Source organism: Nicotiana tabacum, chromosome 9, assembly GCF_000715075.1.
Source record: "Nicotiana tabacum cultivar K326 chromosome 9, ASM71507v2, whole genome shotgun sequence".
Taxonomy (NCBI): Eukaryota; Viridiplantae; Streptophyta; class Magnoliopsida; order Solanales; family Solanaceae; genus Nicotiana; species Nicotiana tabacum.
In genome coordinates this window covers 53,883,504-53,905,885 of record NC_134088.1, presented here as the reverse complement: position 1 = coordinate 53,905,885, position 22,382 = coordinate 53,883,504, and the positions used below count along the sequence as shown (strand labels likewise).

The 22,382-nt window shown below is 36.0% G+C and overlaps 3 protein-coding genes across 6 annotated transcripts; 1 reads left to right on the top strand and 2 right to left on the bottom strand.

The window, feature by feature from the left end:
* Positions 1-618: 618 nt before the first annotated feature.
* On the bottom strand, positions 619-3,074 carry LOC107797002 (uncharacterized). Its single transcript, XM_016619838.2, has 4 exons — positions 2,564-3,074; positions 2,198-2,475; positions 1,982-2,068; positions 619-669 (listed from the first exon to the last, which is right to left on the bottom strand). The coding sequence occupies exons 1-4, from the start codon at positions 3,072-3,074 to the stop codon at positions 619-621; spliced, it is 927 nt and encodes a 308-aa protein (XP_016475324.2).
* A 3,286-nt stretch (positions 3,075-6,360) lies between these two features.
* Positions 6,361-7,040, bottom strand: LOC107796995 (uncharacterized). Its single transcript, XM_016619830.1, has 2 exons — positions 6,834-7,040; positions 6,361-6,687 (listed from the first exon to the last, which is right to left on the bottom strand). The coding sequence occupies exons 1-2, from the start codon at positions 7,038-7,040 to the stop codon at positions 6,361-6,363; spliced, it is 534 nt and encodes a 177-aa protein (XP_016475316.1).
* Positions 7,041-12,485: 5,445 nt separating this feature from the next.
* On the top strand, positions 12,486-17,972 carry LOC107797011 (putative E3 ubiquitin-protein ligase RHG1A). 4 transcript variants are annotated; one of them, XM_016619844.2, is made up of 7 exons: positions 12,523-12,709; positions 12,839-12,884; positions 13,710-15,536; positions 16,332-16,382; positions 17,190-17,288; positions 17,364-17,507; positions 17,627-17,972. In XM_016619844.2, exons 3-7 carry the CDS (start codon positions 13,800-13,802, stop codon positions 17,756-17,758), a joined length of 2,163 nt encoding a protein of 720 aa, XP_016475330.2. In that variant the 5' UTR covers positions 12,523-12,709; positions 12,839-12,884; positions 13,710-13,799; the 3' UTR covers positions 17,759-17,972. The 4 variants fall into 4 exon arrangements, 3 of the variants coding, with proteins under 3 accessions (XP_075077790.1, XP_075077791.1, XP_016475330.2); XR_012694869.1 differs by lacking the exon at positions 17,627-17,972 and having other exon boundaries at positions 12,531-12,709; positions 16,361-16,382; positions 17,364-17,404; XM_075221689.1 differs by lacking the exons at positions 17,190-17,288; positions 17,364-17,507; positions 17,627-17,972 and having other exon boundaries at positions 12,486-12,884; positions 16,361-16,526.
* The last annotated feature ends 4,410 nt before the right edge of the window (positions 17,973-22,382 follow it).

Genomic DNA, 22,382 nt, shown 5'->3' with positions numbered 1-22,382 from the left:
TTATCCGTTGGGCCCGTTTAGGACCGCTTGAACCGGCCCACTTCTCAGTCGGTCCCGGTCCCAAACGGTCCCGGTCTAGCGGGCCTCGCCTATGAGACCGGCCCACTACCCGGTCCACCATCCCACGGTCCCGGTCCTATCCGGTTAGGACCGTTTAGGCCCACCGCCCATGTGGGCTTGCGGTTCTGTACCGGTCCCGGTCCTAACCGGCCCACATGCCACCCTTAGCTAGAGATATAGAGAATTTGCATTTCAATTACGAGATTCCTCGTCAAATATCAAGCTTTTTGTACGCAAACAGAAGTTGTTTACATGATTAATCGATTATGTCACGAAAAAATATTTAAGGATTTAAAGAAATTCATTTTTTTTAAAAATGAAGGGTCAGCCCGCCCTAGCCCGCGACCCTCTTAGGGCTGGGTTGGACTGGCCATTTTAAGGTCCATTCATATGGCGGACCGTGCCGGCCTAGCCCACCAAATTTAAAAGCCCAAGAGGCTTGTGTTGGGCTGGACTGGACCGGCCCATTTTGACAGCTCTACTTAGGGGCTGTTCGATGGATAAGGAATTACGGATAAGTTTACTCACCATTTAAAGCTCCTTTATTTTCGTCTAAATTCAGTTACCTAGGCACAGCCAAGCATCCACAAGCGACTGATTCAACTTAACCTACAACCAACAAATCAACAAAACTTTAAAAAAAAAAAAAAAAAAGGAATGTACTGGTTAAATGGCAGAGCATATTAGGGCGTCGAGAAATTCATAGCATATTGGTATTGTTCATATGTTGCGTTACTTGCGTATCTTGATTTCGAACTATTTCACTTAGCAACAGAAGCTATTACGGAAGTACAAAAATATGCAGAAAATTTAGAAAGAAAATTAAGAAAGTATAAAGACCATTGCAGTTGTCCCCTATTTCTTTCTGAATACTAACGATTAACATATACTCCCTCCGTTTAAAAAAGATTGTCAGGTTTTTCTTTTTAGTTCGTGCCAAAAATAATATCATCTTTCTATATTTGGTAACAATTTGACTATAAAATTACTACTATACCCTTAATAAAATGATTTACAAGCACACAAATATATATGGTTTATTTTAGACTACAAATCTTAAAAGTCAACATTTCTTTATTAAATTACATACCGATTCAAAACATGATAATCTTTTTGAAACAGAGGGAGTAATTGTTTACCGAAAAAATCGGATAACGTTAGATTTGTGTATGGTTCTAAGGATATGTGATACAATTCGATATAAATCGCATAGAAAAATGGAAGAATGTGTATCATTGACTGTGAGGATGAAAATAATAAGCGAAAAGAATGAATAAGTAAAACAAGCACAAGGGGATAACTATCAATATAAGAAGTGATCTTCTTCTCCCTTTCTTTTCTTGCTCTAGCTTACAAGGATTCCCCTTTTATAGAAGAGGGTCATTACCAAAATACAATAAAATAAAACATGTAGTGGAAGGCCTATGATGACTTGTCTCTTCCTTGATTCCCGTCAAGATTCTCTCTCTTGGTGTGGTTGCAACGGCTCTTGTTTGTGAACTCGATACTAGCTCGAACTCGTTATTGGGTCGGGCCCTTCGGTCTTGGATCGAGTTCGACCTTCGAGATGGGCGTCGCGCATTTCCGACCTCGAAGCAGTGCCTTGCGGCCTTGCGGATTGATTCGGTCACGGGCTCGATAGGATTATCGAGCCGCCTCCTCGAGCGACCTTCGGGCTCGAGGTTCATTAGTACCGACCTCAGAGCTCACTCCCAAAATCTCATTCCGACTTCTTAACACTCGAACTCGATCGAACGTAGGAAGGCCGAAATCTATTTCGACCGTATACAGTAATATTCAGCAATTAATTTCAGATTCCATCCGGATTAATACAAAAATGACATATTACAACCCTTTTTCTTGATATCCTGTTCACCGTTCCATTGACAATCCTATAGACACTGCTGATGGTGGCCTAAACTGGAGCAGCTTTGTAGCCATATCCAATGCCTTTTTTGCTTGAACTTGTGGGTGCACCACGATGCTCATTGTCACAAGTGATGGCAAGCTAATGAGAAGGAACCGGATAAACTCATCCTCAGGAATAAAACTCGAGATTTTGGTTAATTTGGCCAAAGTGAAGTTTGCTAAGGGGAAAACTTTTGTAGTCCAACTGATGTTTTAGAAAACTAGAGACTTGTAGTTCCTGGTTTGGATTGTTTGTAGAAGCTGCCTCGATATGAAGTTGTTGCAAATTCAGAGCACTTGCAAGCAAGCAGAGGAGAGCAGATGTTTGATTGAAGTCCATAAAGTTTACACCTTTGAGTTGAAGAATCTCTAAAGATAGCATACCCGGATCAACTGGTAAGTAGTGCAGAAACATTCCATCAAGACGAAGTATTTTGACTTGAGGCGAGCTACCGGGCACAAACATGATGAGATCAGGAGGACTGGTTATAGCAACCGTTTGATGATCTAGAGAAACAGAAACTTTAAGACAAGTTGGGAGCCTTCTCTAAGGAGATTGATTTGAACTCATCATCGTCCGCCTCAACGGACAAACTCTTGAGATTAGAACCACTTATATTAAAATGATGAATGCCAGAGCAGCCATGTAGCACTAGCCTTGTAAGAAGGAGGCAGCTGGAAAGAAAACTTTCAAAACAGTTGTCTGCAAAGCCAACCCCAATAAGTATAAATTCGTCGAGATTAAGGAAGCCTTTAAAATCTGGCGGTGGCGAAAGAACAACATTCTGGAGCTTCAAGGATGTCAAATTTAGCAAAGAGAAGAAATAGGTGGGTAACTTATGACGATCCATAACATCCCTGGTCCATACCTCATTGTAGATTAAGGTTAATTTCTTGATATTGTTCCTCCAAGATGATAAATAGAGTATCCATTTGTTCACATCAGGAATCGCTGTTGAAGCATATTTAAAAGGGATGCATAATTCAAAACTCTCTAATCCACTAGGATCAGGATGAAGCTTAAGAGATTTGGTGATAATTTCATCAAATACAGAGTAGTACGTAATGGGCTTAGAAATAAAAAGATCCCTTCTTCTCTTCTTCATCGCTAAAGTGGTCATCAAATACTAACTGGGGAATGTAGTAGTAGTAAAATCTCCATTTTTTAGTCAGAACACTGGTTCGTTCGTTCGTTAGGCTTTTGAAGAACTAGGTAGCATTCGATTGCTACTCAATGATTCCATCAAGTCTGTGTTACAGGCAATTGATGCTAAGGTTTCATTCGAAATATATTCATTTTGGACAATAATTTTTACCATGTTTATGTTTATATTAGCATTCATAAAGTATATAGCCAAACAAATTCTGCTTGTAGTTTACTGGCAGTTCTACGAAAAATGATGAGCATTACAAAGAAAAGAACAAACAACAGAATCATGGCAGTAGTGCTAAACCAGTATTTGGCAGCAGCAGTAAAACATGTATTTTAATAATTTTAACACAATATGATGACAAATAGTCTACATTATATCTACATATAGCCTAAATTATCAATAAATAATCTACATTATATTTTTAATTATTGTCTTAGATACATGACACATGTCTGACATTCAAAAAGAGGAGAATATTCCTATATCATGCCCGGTAGGTGTTGACTTATCTTTCCCATTTCAAGAGGCATTTAGTACATTTTATATCCATATTTTACAATACATATTACATCTCAGCTACAGAAAAATATTTTAATAAATTAACTACAATTTATTTACAGCGTTATTTCTGTTTACTACAAATGATCTACAATTTTATTAAGTTGTACACATTTGTTGTCGCAGAGAAGGAAACTATGCATGTGCATTCTCCAAAACATGATGCAAAAGTTGGCATACAAGGAGAGCATTTAAATGAGGAGAAAGAAACTATGCATTTGCAATCTCCAATTCAAGAAGCAAATATTATACAACAAGGAGACGATTGCAATGAAAATTTGAGTAGTATTATATATTACAATATAATTGTAGGAATAAAACAACAGCTTTCATATAAGTTTCAGTTTTTTCAAAATTTCAGATGCAACCAACATACAATGTTGTTCTTTTGTTTTTGATTTTGTAGGTGAGCCAGTCGACTTCATCAATATAGGTGATTCGGACAATGACTCCAGGTCTGGAAAAAGGGCAGTAACACTTAATGATTTTGAGCTGCTAGAGAACTTCTCACAGTTTGTTAAGTTCGGCGAGGTTAATGAAGATAAAACAACCCCTGTGCATCAAGGAAGAACAAGGGTTCATGGAAAGCATGCCAGATTCCTCTTTCTCCCTTATTTCAGTTTTGGGGAAAGCATTTATGTTGGACCTCCTCCAATTTTCAATATCAAGCATCCATTTACTAGGTTATTGGTGACGATGTTGATCCTGACTTGTTGAAAGAGTTTAATAAGTGGTTATATTTAGGTACCGCACAGTTTCAAAGAGGTTAGATTATACACTTTTTTTATATTATCGAGTGCATACAATTTATAGATTTTCAATTGAAACTACATATTAATTGTACTTGCTATATCTTTAAATAGGAATAATGCGCTTTATACTTTAAAAGATAACAAGCTCAACCCGTGGTTTGATCTTGGAGTGGAGAAAGTTGATAAAAAGGACTAGTTTTATACTTTGGCACATCCCGGGCAAATCCTCAACAACACGGTACACTCATACCTTGGCAGAATTTAATGATTAGCTGTAGTATTTTGTTATTTTAGATATCTGTAGATTTTTTATTTAAAAATTGTAGTTAAATTATATTCAGTATTGAGAAATAATGAAATCTGTTTTTCACAGCACATTGATGTTATTTTATTCTATTTGAGGAAAAGAGGAAAGTATAGTCCTGAAAATAAAATACGGTTTACAACCACTCACTGTATCTTCAAGACTAGAATTGAACAAATTTATGAGAGGTACATTAATGCTCCTGCCGATAGGAAGCTTGCTGTTGTCAAACCCCATGACGTCGTATCTGAATACATATTGGGGTACCGATTACTTGCAAATATTGCATGGGAAAATTTTGATTTTATGATTATGCCCATAAACATTGTGGAGAAATTTCATTAGTTGTTGGTTGTGTTTGACATTACCGATAGGGTTCTATATGTTTATGATTCTATGGTCTATTCACGAAATCACAAACTTGTTGAATCTATTGTCGACAAGTTTGCTATTATGATCCCCCTCTACTTGTCATGCACCGGCTTCTATGGCAAGCATCCAGACATCAACTACAAGACACAAAGGCATATATTGAAAAAGGTTTTACTGACCCTCTTAACATTTAGTGGTTGGTCGGTGAGATACCCCATCAAAAAGAAGGATCACTGTATATACTGTTTTTCCTTCAATTTAACCAATTGTATTTTACATTGAATGCTAAATCTTTTTTCCTATTATTTTTTGCAGTGACTGTGGTGTATACATGGCAGTATTTGCAGAATATGTCAGCATTGGAGAGCTATCAATTTCAAAGGAAGACCTTTATGATATTGATCAACACCATAGACGCCATGGAGCGCTCATTTGGGATTATGCTAGAAAAAAGTAAGAGCTTGGTGCAATTAGTGAAAGTGAGGTGACTGACAAATTAGCACGAAGAAAAGGTGCACCAGCTGTGAGGGAGAGAACACGAGTCTAGAACAAAAAGAATTAGTTACCCTTTTCTGTAGAAAAATTATAGTTAAAGTGTTTAGTTGTAGCTGGATTGTATTAAAGTTGTAAGAAAATTATTTATTAAGAACAAGTCATCTAGAATTAATTTATAGAAGATTTGTGCTACAATTGTTTTACTTTTTGTTTTTTGTTATTTTGTCCAAAATTCTACTACTTACAATAGAAAATATCTGTGGCATTTGTTTTGGTTAAAAGTTGTTAGTACTTGATCTCGATATTGGTACTATATAATTTCTTTACAGCATAACTATAATTATGTCTACAACTACTATACAAAAATATAGAATCTATTCAATTTTAGCAGTGTTGTTAGGAAAAGCTTAAAAGTAATAAATAAACCCAGTTTTTGAACAAAACAACTACAAACCAATTGCATTAAGAATTGAAATCTGTTTACCAAACATTCATCATATGAGACAATTTTTATTCAAATTAGCAACATAATTACACCACAACTATAATTCTCCAGAATATAACAAATATAACTCAATATATCTTAAAGGACAGATTATCATCAACAGTACTCAATAATTTTTTTTTTAATACTATATCAATTTTTTTTTTTTTTGGGAGCATTCCTACAAGATCTTTTGTTATGCCCTTCTTGTCCGCAGTTACCACATGAACCCTTGTATTTCTTTGCATTTACTTCATCATATGATTTGTATCTTTATTTTTGAGGTCTCCCTGACTGCCATTTCCCAGTAGGTGGCATTACAACTTCTTCAGCTATATGTTGTGGCACATTCCATTTGCTTTCATCATGTAGCAGGTCTACTGGTATTTCATAAGTCTGCAGAAGGCTCTCCCTCGTGTAATAAAGAGAACAATAGTTTTCATAAGACTCGTTCCTGTGCCTCAAAGCTGCCAAAGCATGTGAACAAGAAAGTTCATCAAGCTGGAATTGTCTACAACTACATCTCTTGTTTTGAAGGCAAACAATGAAGCGCTTCACACCATCTATCACAGTATGGATGTAATCTGTTGAAGCCCTCACCTACAATTTCATTACAAACACATAACAAGTTGTCAACAACAGATACAAGACAAAATAAATACAATTATACAACAACATATCTACAATTATCAGTATATATTTAGTTTGATTAAATCAATGATCTGATGTTATTGTCCATAACTTACTCTCATCTTCTGCGATAATGTCCAGTTATCCTCCAACTCTTTGTTGTATTTCCCCCCAAGGTATGTGAACGTACCCTTTGTATTCAATAACTTTTCATTAATCCAACGTTCAAGAAGAGTCCTCATGTACTCTAATAGTTCAACTACGGGCAGCTTTCTCGCATATTTGGTTACCGCATTCAAGGACTCTGCAATGTTTGATGTCATCGTTCATGTTCTGTTCACCGTAGCATATACCCGAGACAATATGTGATAGCCAATATCGTATAGGTATGCTTTAACACGTATGTCGATCTCTTCAATCTATGATATTCTTTCATTAAATTCATCAAGTGTGTATGATCGTGCCGTGTCAAAGTACAATTCACTTAACTTTAGATGGCCTTTCTTGAACTTTGACCTTACATTTGTCTAAATATGCCACATGCAAGCATAATGTGGCATGGCGGTATAAAGAGTAGATGTTGCCTTCAATATACTCTCATTCCGGTCTGAAACAACACACATATTTGGTTTTTCGCCATATGCATGTTTGAATTGCTCAAACAACCACCTCCATGATGCGTCATTTTCTGAATCAACAATGACGTATGCTAGTGGTAATATGCTACCCATCACATAGGTAGCAAAAAGAAATTCAATTACAGTAATAAAATTTGAAAATATAAAAAATACAGTTTCAGAAATAACTTTATAACAATATTTTTACAATTAATCTACATTAATGCATCCATTGTGCTAGCTATTAGGATGATTACCCTATATGTCGACTTCAAGAAGGTACTATCGACTACTACAACTGGCCTACAATGCTCCTAACCTTTGATTGACGTACTAAGTGCAACAAATGCATACAAGAAACAGTCATCTTCAGTCTTCTGCAATTTCACTACCGACCCCGGATAAGTCTTCTCCAGAATATACAAATAACTCGGTAAGCGACTATAGGAATCAGCAGGATGACCTCTCAAAAATTCCAAAGTCTTTTTCCTTGCTCTCCAAGCTTGCATGTATGTTAAGTTCACACCATGTTCCAACAACATATCAGTTTGTATGTCTTTTGGTGTGTATATTGTCTTAGGATCCACATATTTTGGCATTACCATGCTGCTAACTACCATGGCAGTAGCTTTGCGTTGTATATATATGTTGTCCATCAAAGAGCATGTGTACAAGCTGTTGAATTTTTGAACCTTGAACAATGCTGATTCATTTATGCTGGTGGACTTGAAGTGCCGCGTACAATTGTCCCCAACACATACGAGGCAATAGCTACAGAATAAAGATAATTCAAAAAATGTTATGCAAATTGTAGCTATAGAATACGAGTCTGTTTATGCACAACAAATTATTTTAAATAATTTATATATAATTTATATATATAAAAACTACAACTTATACACAATATGAATTTGACAAATAAAATGTCCCTACCTTCTTGCACTAGACCTTTTCACCCTAAATTGAAACTTATTCATGACAGAATGGTGCTTCATTGCACTGATAGTTGTTTGCTTGTCTTGGTAAACTTGGCCTACTTCAATTATATTTGGCGTATGTTCTGTTATGATGATACTTTTATATTTCACAATTATCGGAGATGTTGGCATATTAATCAACTTCAATGTTCCTGATACTTATCCAATTGTGTTACAATTACTTGACAATTGTACCACGTTAGTATTACGATAATCAAAAGTACCTACACTCAAAAAAGTATAGTAATTCAGGCCTCTGTATATTCAGGTGTTTACTATTTGATAGAATACTTGTAGATACTTTGTTCTGTGATCACATTTTTATTTTTTCAAATCTTAAGTACTGTGTAACAGGTACACTTCAATTGTATTTAGAGACATAACAGTTGAACTACATTTGTTATGTAGTATGGTTGTAGATAATTTGTAGTAAAATTATAGAACACTTGAAATTAAAAAACATCAGCACTGAAAAAATAGAGCAAACCTGCAATTATGCTCGCATTCGACATACTACATTCCAAATCGAAATCACATATTGTTATACACAACGGATACATTCCTAAATTTTTATTTTCCTTTTTCATCTCAATATATACTCGAACTCCCATATCGTTCCGAATTTTCATTGGAGGACAACGTTCGTTGACAGTGTATTTGATTTCGATGATTTTTGTGGAGGTATCGATCATTAGATGCTCTGCAATTGCGGAATTCAATTGACTATAATTTGAATCTTTATTGACTATAATTCCGCCAACATCAAAATCTTTGTATCTCCCAACGCTATCCCACCGACCATTGAGCTGAAGCATAATCGCCAATTTTGACATTATGTCGCGAAATTTAATTCAATTGTAGCTAATTATTTGCAATTATTTTCTTCAGAAGCTTTTTTTGAGTTTGTTGACTTGTTTATGGAAAACCAGAGGACATATGCATAATAGAAGGATTATACAGATATGCTGCCTTGATTATGGTGCGATGATAACCAGAGAAAATCTGCGTAATAGAAGGATTCTACAGATATGTTGCGTTGATTATGGTGCGATGATTGCTTCAGTAAAATCTCTAACTGAAATATAAGCTATCCCAAAATCCTGCATCTAAATAAGGAAGTTTACCGCAGAAAGGAGTCTAGTTTAAACAAATGTATAGTATTATTTTTGTAGCTAAATCGTGTTTATGTCGGGTAAATACCAAAACTGGGATATTTTTGGTAATAAGGTTTCAAATACTGTATAGGAACAAAAAAATTCCTTATAAATTTGTGAGATAAAAAGAGACCTCACACAACTAATGTCAGTTAAGTGAGGCACACCATAAAACTTCTCATGATAACATAAAAAAAGTAAAGGTGGAATATCTAAAAACTTTTCTAAACTTGACACGGATTGTTAGTTACACCCTTAAATTATTCGTGGTCTTAATTACCTCCCTGGACTTGGCATTTTGAGAGCCATTACCTCCCTAGATGCTGATGTGGCAAAAAGTGTGGGTGCACTCTCTTTTAAGCGCGTGAGAGTGAAAAAATATTTAAAAATCAGCTTACAAGTAGGTTAGTTTTTAACTTTTAATTGCATGTAGTCATATATAATGATTTATTTGTTACAACTATATATTTCTTCTTGCTTCATCTTGACATGTAATGTGGACTTTACTCTAACTGTTATTCTTTTTAATTTCTTCTATAGATATAATGTCTATTTGTTCCAACTGAATATTTTTTTTGGGGCCAAATTTGTAAAAGTTTGGTTGGACATCATTTTAGCCAAATAAAATTTTTTTAGCAAAAATAATGGAGTGCTGATTGTGTATTTTCTGTTATTTATTTTCTTTAGATATAATATCTATTTATTTTAATTGTGTATTTTTATTTTCGAGTCAAATCAGTAAGAAAAAATGGCTACAACTCCATTATTGTTTACCAAATAAAAAGGTATAGCCAAAATAATGAACTTGCAATTATATACTCTTTTTATTTCTTCTTTTGATGCAATGACTATTTATTTCAACCGTGTATTTTTTCTTTTTTCGGTTATATATGTAAAAAAAATAAATATTTTTAGAGCTCCATAATTTAGAGCTATATAAAAAATTATAGTCAAAATAATAAAAATCAAACTATGTATTTTTATATATTTTTAGATGACTTGACTATTTAATTCAACTGTATAAATCTTTATTTTTAGGTCAAATTCAAAAACAATAACTAAAACTTTATTATTTTTAGCCAAATAAAAAAATATTAGCCTAAATAATGTAGTTCTAACCAAGTTTTATTATAAATATTATTAGAAAAAGATTATCTAAAAAAGTAACACACTTAAAAAGATATAAAATATATTTTATTTTTCAGAAAATACCACATGGACAGAAAAATCCACGTGGCAGGCGAGTGCATGCCACTTTCTTAGGATGAGATCGTCCAAGGGGGTAACAACAATCGAATAACTAAGTATAAGAAGGTAATTAAGATCACTGATAATTTAAGGATGTAATCAATAATATGTGCCAAGTTCAGGAGTTTTTAAGGTATTTTACCAAAAGTAAATGTATTTTCTCAAAAGAAAAAAAAGAAAAAGTACTGCTATTTCTTCTTCTTATGTGCGCCAAGTAACATCTCATCAAACAAAGTGATTATAAGAGGGAGAAAGCTAACCAAAAGACAAAGATAAGAAGCCATTTGTTAAGCAGCATAGCTGGCAGGCAATAGAGGCAGCAGAGAAAGCATGCATATCTTTCTCTATTCAATTTCCCCCCGTCCTCCTTAGGTTATCAATAGCGCTTTGATGGATTTAAATCATATTCATTGTATATATAAGGGATTTTATGCTATTAATTCAATTCAATCAATTATAACATGTTACTATTCTATTTTTCAGATGATCATATCTGATTTGCCATAAAGATTACCATATAAAGTGAATTTAACGTGATAGTAAAACAAATTTAAATTTAAGTTATATATATTGACAATATAATTATATTTTGATGCTCTTAGTGTAGTTAAACATGTGATAGTAAATTATCATTTTTTCAAGTTAACAATTAGTGCTATCATTGAAATTTACATATAATTATCTTATAAGTAATTTAATTGCATAAATAATTTTACAAAATTTAAACTCTTTTTATTATTTAACTCCACTTAGACTCCTAATTAATAGATACTACTCTATCCGTTTCAATTTTATATGAACCTATTTGATTTGACACGTGGTTAAAGAAAAACGAGAATATTGTTGATCTTGTGGTGTAAAATGAGGCATATATATTTTGTGTGACCATATATCATTGCATAAAGGTAAATTGTTTGTAGTGATCATTCTTTTCGAAACGGACTAAAAAAAAAGGTTATATAAGTTACAACGGAGGGAGTACATCTTATCGGCTAATAGCCTGTTTGACCAAGCTTCTAAAATCTGCTTATTTTAAGAAGTGCTTTTTTTAAAAGTGCTTTTAAAAAAGTATTTTTGGTAAAAATCAGTTTGTGTCTGACTAATTAATTTGAAAAATACTTTTGAGTAAAAATTAGTATTTAGCCAAACTTTTAAAAAGTGCTTCTGGGGTGAAGCTACATTTTTCTGCTTCTACTCAAACGTACTTTTTTTTCTTCAAAAAACTTGACCAAACACCTTAACTTTGAAAAAAAGCATATTTGACAAAAAAAAAAAAACGCTTTCGGTCAAGAAAAAAACTTGGCCAAACTGGCTATAAATCAACCTCTCTTTTATTACACTTTATTCATTATATTTCCTATATTTGTTCTTTCAATTAATAATGCCTTAATCTCAAGTTAATTCTAAATGTTCGTTTTATTTAGGCCTAATTTATCTCAAATCACATTCAAAGAATCCATTATAATTATAATAATTCTTTTTCCGTTATTCATAGCAGTACTTGGGAATCCACCATACTTACTTTACATAAAGACAACATAAGCGAGTTAAATTGATTTCTTTTCCTTTTCTTCACTTTCCTAGCATTTACTAGTAATTCCTTTCCACATCTATCTTTGGAAACTGCTCTGATATAGGACAACATAAGCGAGTTAAATTGATTTCTTTTCCTTTTCCTCACTTTCCTAACATTTACTAATAATTCCTTTCCACATCTATCTTTGGAAACTGCTCTGATATAGGATATCCTATTTAATGTATTTGTATTTTTGGTATATGTGTAGTTATTTAGTCATAAATCACCTTTTTGTTGCATTGTGGGGTTATTTTCTTTCTGTATAATAGGCCACCACCTCTTCCCTCATATTCTCTGTAGTAGTATGTATTTTTTGCTTTTTTGTTTCCACCCACCATTTCATTGTCATCTCATCCTTCAACTCCCCATCCACCCACACGCCCTCCCTTTCGCGGTCTTCTGTTAAACTCGGTGACTCTTGTATGTATCTTTGGTTCTTTTGTATTAGAGGGAAAGAAGCAATCTTGGTCATATATAGAAACAGAGAGGTGAAATCATTTTGCTCATATTTGGAAAATCATATCTAATGCTTTTTTGCCCATTTTGTAGGCGGTGTCACTGTAGATCTGTTGCTTCACTTGTTTCTCTTTCAAAGGTAAATTTATAAATTTATTTCTCTGTTACTTTTTTCTCCCCTTTTTCAAAGTTTTTTTTTTTTTTAGAATTTTCACTTTTTCTGTGTTAAAAAGCTCCTTTTTTTGGGCTGATTTTTGACTTGGTGCATACCTGCTTCCACCCATCTTCTCTTTTTCGAAATTAAGTATCTTTTCGTTCTTTGATGGTTCTTTATAGAGCTGTTTTAGAGATGGAATGAGTTAAAAGCTTGTCTTTTTGAAGAAAAAGCAACTCTTTTTAGCTCTTATGTTTAGATGGTTGGAAAGACATTGATTTTTATTTGACCAATTATATGGGATATTTGGAAATTAAGAAATTTTTATCTTCATTCTTTGGTTCTTGATGTCTACATACATGTAATCAGATTGCAGATGTATGCCTTTTTTTTGTAGTTTCAAGTAAATCTTGCTTCTTTTCTTGTCAATGTTTATATTCGGCTTGGCCCGGATGTTTTGTTCTTTGATATCTTCTCTTGTTTATTTCTCCTGGGGTTGTTTTAGGGGATGGGGTTTCTATATTTCTAGTGGGATGTTGTTTTCTGGTTTGCTGTGCTCCAATTTACCTTTACTTCTATTTGAAGACTAGGGTGTTTGATAGGTTTTATCTGGTTCTTTGGTATGCAATGTAGTTGTGGTATGAGAATACTTTTACATAGTTGTTGTTGCTTAAAGTTTTCCTACTGCTTTAATCTAACAGAAACCATTTCACTCATTGTAGTGCAAATTTTCATGAGTTGCACTCAATCAGTTGCTTTCAAGGCAATATAACATTGACTTTTTACAAGGTTTAGTTTTCTACTTTCCAGGTTACTGAAGGACTAGGTGCGAGTCTCTGCACTCTGCAGTTCCTTCTTAGACTCACTTGTGGATTGTGAATAGAGTATAACATAGCCCTAATGCAAGGGAAACGAAGTTCCATCGGTTCATTTTCAGAAACTTTAGATTTTGGTTCTACTTCAACATCGGGTGATGGTATAGATCAGCAGATGTGTTGGAATAGTCGTGTACCAGATTATGTGGTATCACCTAATCAGAATAATATTTCTTTTCTTAATCCTGTGAGCCATGAGAGACAGAACATAATGGGGTGGGGTTTCGGAGAACCGAGCTCCACAAATCATGCTGGTCAGAGTGAACGAAAAACAGATCATGGTTGGTCATCTACAATGAATGCATGTCCTGAACCTTCTCACTTCTCTGACGAACATCAATATGGGTCGCCCAACATTCTTTCATTGAGTAATGTAGAAGTAAATTTGAACAGTGTTCAGATGGCTAACAGCAGTATATTCTCTCAAGGTTCTAGTCCAACTACCCTTCCTCATGATATGAACACAAATTCAGGGTTTGAGGGGCACCATGGTAATGATGACAGTGAAGATGACTGTCAAATAATGGAATGTACTCCAGCATACAAGTCTGATTTACCAGGAAAAGAGTGGATGTCATCTGCTACTACATGTCATACTTTTGCTGGGCCTTTTGGTACTAATGGATTCTTGATAGATGAAAATGATGGCAGGCCAGGCTCTTCGTTGGATGGTCGTCGCTTATCTTGCAAGAGAAAAGCACTTGAAGGACATCTGGGCCAATCTTCAGCAAGTGGAAGTAGAAATTATATTCCACATGCCGAAAACAGCTTATGGCATTCTCTACCTTCTCCACATAGTATGGGCACAGGTGCAAGTATCTGTGCTCCAACAGAAGGGAGCGGAAGCATTAATTTGTCAGAGCAGCTTAACCCAAGACTTGGGCTTTCAATGGGAGGAACCATTTCAGAAAGTCCACTTCGTTTACCTGCTTCTGGAATTGCCGAAAGTTCCCGTAATACTTTCAGGCTGAGGGTTAATAGCTCACATCAACAAGATACCATTCCTAGTAACCTGTTTCCTGCTGTGGGTGATGCTGGAAATGTTAATGTGTCATCTGACTGGCACTCATCGAGGGTCTTCCATAATAATTCTTTGAACTTGATGTCGATGTCTGCAGCTGATAATGTAAATCCTCAAAGCCAGGCCTCGGTGGTCCATGTTCCTTCTCTGCATCGAAGTTCACAGGCTAGGTGGGATTTAGCACCTAACTCAAGAACTAGCAGTTCATCAAGCTTTTATGCATCTGGAGAGAGAGACTCTGCACCATATCAAGAACCCCACTCAAGAAGTTTGTCAAGGAACATTTCACATCATCCAATGTTTATACCTGTTACTGATGCAAGAAATCTGAACCAAAATCCTGCCAACTGGAGTTTAGCTGGTGGTGGGAATATTTCCATTGTTGGAAATGTTGCATCCACATCTCGAAGTAGCTCGAGTTCACGCTCCCACTTGTCTTCTCCTTCTCGGGTTCAACACAGAAATCCTCCACAATATTCCCGGAGACTGTCTGAATATGTCCGAAGGTCTTTGTTGTCTTCAGCAGATGCTGAACCTGGAGGTCGTAGTGGTAATAGTCCTTCGCTATGTCTGAGTGCTGCCTCTCGGGTGTTGGAGCTTTCTGGCAATCATGGACATCGTCAATCAAGGTCAAGGTCCACAGCATTGTCGGAGAGACATCTTGATGGTGGTATAGGAGTTTCTCATTCTTGGAGGACTTTGGCTGCTGCCAGTGAAGGAAGAAGCAGGCTAGTCTCTGAGGTATGTTCTCCAGCTTATGTGGTCAAATATTCTTTCACATTTGTTATATGAAGTCAAAGTGAACTTAGACCCTAATCTGCTTATAATAGACCTTATTTACGTATCAATCAATAATTTGCTGACCAATAGGAATCGTAGGGCATGCATCGCAATCAAATCCAAGGGTCACTACAATAACATCTCAATGAACCTAAATTTGTGACCCCAAATATAGCAGATTGAGCTTTCTTACTTATGTCCCTCTCAGGTTTTGCACGGATAAGGTATGTTACTCTTGTAGTTGTGGATGCAAATGTATTCTATAGTTATATCCTGAAATATCCAACTGTGTTCCTCTTGACGTTTCGTCACCACAAACCGGTTAAACCTCTTTGATGATAAAATTTCTGAAGTGCTTTTGCTAGTGTCTACGCTAGATGTAATTTAGTGGGCTCTTAGTGTTAGTGTAATGTACAACCTCTCACAAGTGCATTATCTTACTAAGGAGTTAGGAGTCCATTTTACTTTTTTATTCTTGGATGCAGTTTCCAAGCTTTGATGTGGAAAAGGTCTGCTCTTTTGGTTTGGGGTTTGTTTCGTAGATTATCTTTCTCTCATGCAATTATTGTTACAAGGAGCAATGGTGCATTTAGCTTATAGTTAATAGTGTTAGCCTCACCTAGTTTCCAGCTTAATTGGAGGTTTTTGTAAAAGACTAGAATGAGAAAGCTTTAATTCTTTTTTATGTATGTAGTTTGCATTGTAAACCGTCCATTTATTATCAATTACTTGCCATTAATCACTTTTGTTGAACAGATTCGCAATGTATTGGATCTTATGCGCAGGGGAGAAGGCTTACAACTTGAGGTTAGATTCTTGAGTAGGATGATGGCTTTATAAGGTTACAGATTTTCTGTTCTATTGGATTACAAGCTTCTCTATCACCTACATGGTCGGAGGCACAACAGATGTTGCTACAAAGCCAAGAACCTTGGTTTTGGTTGCCATGGCTAGACTGTACTTTGTGCTGAAAAGCTAAGGCTTCCTCTGATGTTTTTGACTTTATATTTTTTTTCCATCTTTATTCTTTTTCAGCTGAGTCTTACGCGGTTTGTTTTTCCTTGTCTGGAGGAATATGAAGTAATAATGAACCAACATGATGTGTAAGACAGGCTAATTTGAAGGATTTGTTGCTAACAGTCATTTACTTCAAACTTCTATTTCTACGTTTCAAAATGTGTTTTTGAAAGTCAGATATATAAATACTATTTTGTAAACTAGAAAGCACGTGCAGAACTACCAACCTGTATTATGCTATGCTCTTTACTTACATGCCTAGAGCCTGCATAAACAAGTGCTGTGTTACTGTGAAGGGAGCAAACAGCAATATATCATCAAGTTTTGCTCAGGAGAGGAAATAAGTAAAACTATTACTTTTTTTTGTTTAGATCAAAATTCATTCTTCGGATCCCTATTATTCACCCTGGAGATAAAGATCACAGTCAGGGCATCATTTTGCTCGTTAACTTATTTTCCATTTCATTTGTAATGAAATTAGAGTCATTTTCATTGATGAAGAGAGTGAAGGAGCTTTCTTCTCAGTCCTATATGTGCAGATGATAGATTAGCTTATCAAAAAAATCACATCTGGAATTTAATATCCTTGTATTCCAGGATGTTATGATCCTTGATCAGTCAGTCTTCTTTGGGATGGCGGATATTCATGATCGCCATAGGGATATGCGGGTTGATGTTGATAACATGTCATATGAGGTTAGTGGGCTAAATAGAATTGCATTATACTCTATGCAAACGTTATGCTAACTTCTCCAGGTGCTGTGTTTGCAGGAGTTACTGGCACTTGAAGAGCGCATTGGGAATGTGTGCACTGGACTGGGCGAAGAAGCTATTTTGAGCCATTTGAAGCAACGCAGCTATATTTGTGTTAAATCAGAAGAACCCATCGATGCAGAGCCATGCTGTATATGTCAGGTACTTAATTTGAAATATTCTACAATTGCGACATGCCACAGATCTAATAAAATATGGTTCATACACATTCTTGGAGTTTTCTTATTAAGGTGTTCTTATGGATTTCCTATAATTTGCAGGAAGAATATAATGATGGAGAGGATCTTGGTACACTGGAGTGTGGCCATGATTTTCATAGAGACTGCATTAAACAATGGCTCAAACACAAGAATATATGCCCCATTTGCAAAACAACGGGGCTGAATACCTGAGGAAGGCATTGAACCTTCTCTTATTTAAGAAAGTCTTCTTGATGTCCACCCAAGAAAAGTGGTTTCCGTGGCATCATTGGAGAAAGATATTTGTATTTTTCTGTTTATTGTATTCTGATATTAATCTGGTGGATTAAAGAATGACATTATTGCTCATTTGGAATTAACAGTTTCCCTACCAATTTATTGACACAATTGGTATTTATTTGGTTCATTTTCTTCCCCCTCTTTCCTGTTTACTATCGTTCGCTTACGAACTAGGAAGAAATAATCCCCAACAGAATCTAGCATTGCTTAATACAATACTTACTCCTTTATTCTTCCATAGAAAACATAGCATTGTTAATTCAATGGGTAGTTCATGTTTTTCTTTTCTGCATTACTAATACACATAAATTATGCTAGAATTTATGTATTATTTTATGCAAAATCGTAACGATTTGACCGGTCGTTTTGAGTACTAGCTCCCTTTTTGTGTTTCGAGACTTTCATAGCTCTATTTGACGATTTATGGCTTGCATGTGTGGTCCGTGTCGATTTTCGAAAAATTTTAATGTGAATTTTTAAAGAAAAGGTGATTTGACTTTGAAAATGGCTAGAGTTGACGACGATTCAGGTAGGTTCGTATGATGATTATTGATTTGTACGCATATTTGGTTGCGGTCCTGGGTGACCCGACGCCGTTTCGGCGCTTTATGAAGAAAGTTGGAAATTTGAGTTTTGATGATCGATTCTTTATTTCAGATGTTATTTTGATTATTTGAGTTTGCGAGCGAGTTTGTATGATGTTATTATACTTGTATGAATGCTTGGATTGGAGCTCGAGGGGCTCAGATGAGTTTCAGATAGGTTGCAGACTGATTTGATATGACTATTGTATTGCTGGTGTTGTTGAACTACAAATCTCGCATTTGTGAGGTACTGCTCGCAAATGCGAGCCTCGATCATGCTTGCCTTTGCGATGCTGGAGGGGGATGGGTAGCTTCGCATTTGTGAAGCTATGTCCGCTTTTGCGATAGGGGTGGCCTTCGTAATTACGATGGGCTGGTCGCATTTGCGACTCTGGAGAATAGAGGATAGCTTCGCTTTTGCGAAGACAATTCCCCATTTGCGATGGTCCCCCTGTTCGCATGTGCGATCATTGTGTCGCATTTGCGACATCAGAGGAGCTCAGGTAGTAAACGTATTTGCGATCAGTGATTCGTATTTGCGGACATTGCAATTGCGAACATGATACCTGCAACTGTTAAAATATGGGGATTTCGGAACGTAGCTCATTTTACACCATTTTTGAGACCTAGACTCCATAGAAGCGATTTTTAGAGAGCAATTTCTTCACAACTTCATAAGTTAGTAACTTTAACTTCTTTTAATTCAATTTCCATTACCTTTTCATAACTTTTCACTATCAAATCCAAAATTTCATAGAGTAAAAATTGGAATTTCGGGTAGAAATTAGAGATTTTATAAAATTGAGATTTAGACCCAAAATTAAAGTCGGATCTCGAAACAAAACATATATTTGGACTCAGGGGTGAATGGGTAATCGAAATTTGATCTTAATTTCAAATTTCGATCACGTGGGCTCGGATTTACTTTTTGTTGACTTATGAATTTTGACTAAGATTGAACCTTTATTGATTGGGGATGTTTCTTTTGCAATTGTTTGACTTCCTTAGATGATATGTGACTAGATTTTGATAGTTCCGAGGAATATTTCTAAGGAATACGGTATTGGATTGTGGAATTTATTCCGGAATGAGGTATGTGTCTTGCCTAGCTTTGTTGATAAAATTTTTTCAAATAAAGATATTGTTTACTACATGCAGGGGTGATGCATATGCGAGGTGACAAGCATATATGCATGTGCCAGGGTTTCCATGCTCGGGGGAGGGGGAGGGGGATGGGAGGGGAAGGGACGGGATGGAAGGGAAGGGGGTTATATATTTCTTTGTGACTTGTTGAAATTGGTGATCCTTTGACTTATGCTTCCTTTAATTCTATGACTAATGAGTTTAATTATCCTTGTTAGAACTCATGTTAGAACATATGGCATTTTAAGGTATTTGATGCGTTGTATTTGATATTGTTTACATACTTAACTTGATCGTAGCATTATGAGCACACATCTATACCTGTTATTTGCATGTTACTTGAGCTTCTTTATCTGTAATAAGATATGATGATTGGGGCCTTAGAGCAATGTTTGTCACGATGGGTATTTCCGTGTGGTTGATATGATGTTGGCACGGTGAGTATTATTTCCGTGCGGTTTGAAATAAGATTGGCCCATTGGTTGTTTCCATGTGAAAAGAATGGGAGTTGGATTTTTGTTCCGATTACTCGTTTGTTAGATAAATACATGCACTCTACCTTGGTTCCAATCTATATCTTATGTTTAGTATATTTCTTTCACGCCTATGTTCCTTATGTAGCTTACCTTTATGTTTCCTATTTGGTCTGTTACTATCATAACTATATTCCTACCTTGTTTGTTACTGTTACATCTACGCTCTTACTTGATTTACTATTGCTACATTTGCTTACCTAATTCATGCCTTTACATGTTACATGCCCTTATTTGTTACGTGATTTACTTAATAAATGCCTCAACCTGTTACATGGCTTTACTTACTATATGCCTTTACTTGCTACATGCCTTTAGTTGTTACATGATTTTACTTATTAAATGCCTTTACTTGATACCTGTTCTTACTTGCCATACACCTTTACTTGTATCATATCCTACTCTTCTATGCTTAATCAGATCGGGCGACTTTTAGATTTGTATTGTATTTATGCTTTGTGGAATCCTTGTTATTATATATGACACACACACACACACACACACACACACACACACACACACACACACACACACACACACACACACACACACACACACACACACACACACACACACACACACACACACACACACACACACACACACACACACACACACACACACACACACACACACACACACACACACACACACACACACACACACACACACACACACACACACACACACACACACACACACACACACACACACACACACACACACACACACACACACACACACACACACACACACACACACACACACACACACACACACACACACACACACACACACACACACACACACACACACACACACACACACACACACACACACACACACACACACACACACACACACACACACACACACACACACACACACACACACACACACACACACACACACACATCTGCACAAGTAAAAATAATAAGTGAGTATCTTTTAACTTAAAACCTCGTCCCTACTTCACCGAGGCTAGTCAAGATACTTACTGAGTACATAGGGTCGATTGTACTTATACTACACTTTTGCACCGTGCGTGCATATCTTGGAGCTGAGTAGCTGTGGAAGACGAAGCCTTGCATTGAAGACGTACCAATGTCCAGATTCAAGCTACCTCTTGTTCATGGTAGTTCAGGGCTTTATTTATGTTTGTGTAAACTTCAAAAAGATATTGTATTTATTCTTCATATCATTTTTATAAATCTAAATCATAGTGGCACATGACTTATACTACCAGTCCTTGGAATGTTGTATATAATTTAGTCATTTTTATTCCTTGTTAGTAATGATCTTTAACTTGAGTTACCTTATTCTATGTTTGGCTTACCTAGCACTGGGATTAAGTGCCATCACGACTAGGTGGATTTTGGATCGTGACAAGTTGGTATCAGAGCACTAGCTTCGTAGGTTCTATGAGTTATGAGCAAGTGTCTAGTAGAGTCTTGTAGGGTGTGATAACGTCCATACCTATCTTCGAGAGGCTACATGGCATCTAGGAAACTTCCCTTCTTTCTCTCCTTATCGTGCGACCTTATTTAATCTTGAAGCCTGTATCCTCAATTTCTCCTATTCACTCTTATGTGATGTTGGGTACTCGGTATCAGCTATACACCGACTACTTGTGATGCTGCGGATGGACTACGAAGGCTATGGATTCTTGATCATCGTCTCAATGTGTTGTCCATGCTTGGATGCAGGTGTGTTGGTAGATCTTTCAATTGTTCATTTGTGGGATGGAGCATATTTTTGTATCTGGTTGACGAGTACAGACTCAGAAGGATTGATTGCATAGTAGTTGTGACTGTAGTAGGGCCATAGAGACATGCCGGTTAGAGGCTAAGCATGTGGGCTGTCTCCTGCGAGAAGATTTGAAGTTGTATGATTCGTAAGGCTTCTATTAAGCGGAATACATATTCTACCATTTTAGAGTGCTTGAGGAAGTTGGCTTGACTGTCATAAGGATGAGTGCGCACTTGGCAGATGATTGGAGTGTTTATGAGTAGTAGTATGTGAGCTTATGAGAAGATTCAACTAGATAAAAGCACAAGGTTAGGGCAAATTAAGAAGGAAGGGTATTGTGGGTTATCAGATGATGTGTTTTGTAGCTTCTAGCTAAGTGGGGGAGTTTATCATAAACGATTAAGTCATATGGGCCTGTGTTTTCATAGTTCCTGGACTATGATATGCTTGTAGATTAGCTGTCATTTGAGAAACATGTCATCGAGGATGATTTCAAGTAAGGGATCTGCTGGGTACATGATGTAATAT

Bases quoted from the DNA above. Each gene is read 5' to 3' on its own strand.
- LOC107796995 (XM_016619830.1), bottom strand. From the start codon at position 7,040: ATGACATCAAACATTGCAGAGTCCTTGAATGCGGTAACCAAATATGCG. The intron at 6,688-6,833 runs GTAAGTTATGGA...ATGAAATTGTAG, and splicing joins CATTATCGCAGAAGATGAGA to GTGAGGGCTTCAACAGATTA.
- LOC107797011 (XM_016619844.2), top strand. From the start codon at position 13,800: ATGCAAGGGAAACGAAGTTCCATCGGTTCATTTTCAGAAACTTTAGAT. The intron at 16,383-17,189 runs GTTAGATTCTTG...CTTGTATTCCAG, and splicing joins GAGAAGGCTTACAACTTGAG to GATGTTATGATCCTTGATCA. The intron at 17,289-17,363 runs GTTAGTGGGCTA...CTGTGTTTGCAG, and splicing joins TTGATAACATGTCATATGAG to GAGTTACTGGCACTTGAAGA.
- LOC107797002 (XM_016619838.2), bottom strand. From the start codon at position 3,074: ATGAAGAAGAGAAGAAGGGATCTTTTTATTTCTAAGCCCATTACGTAC. The intron at 2,476-2,563 runs GTTTGTCCGTTG...CTGTTTCTCTAG, and splicing joins AAGTGGTTCTAATCTCAAGA to ATCATCAAACGGTTGCTATA. The intron at 2,069-2,197 runs GTCTCTAGTTTT...CCTTCTCATTAG, and splicing joins ATCCAAACCAGGAACTACAA to CTTGCCATCACTTGTGACAA.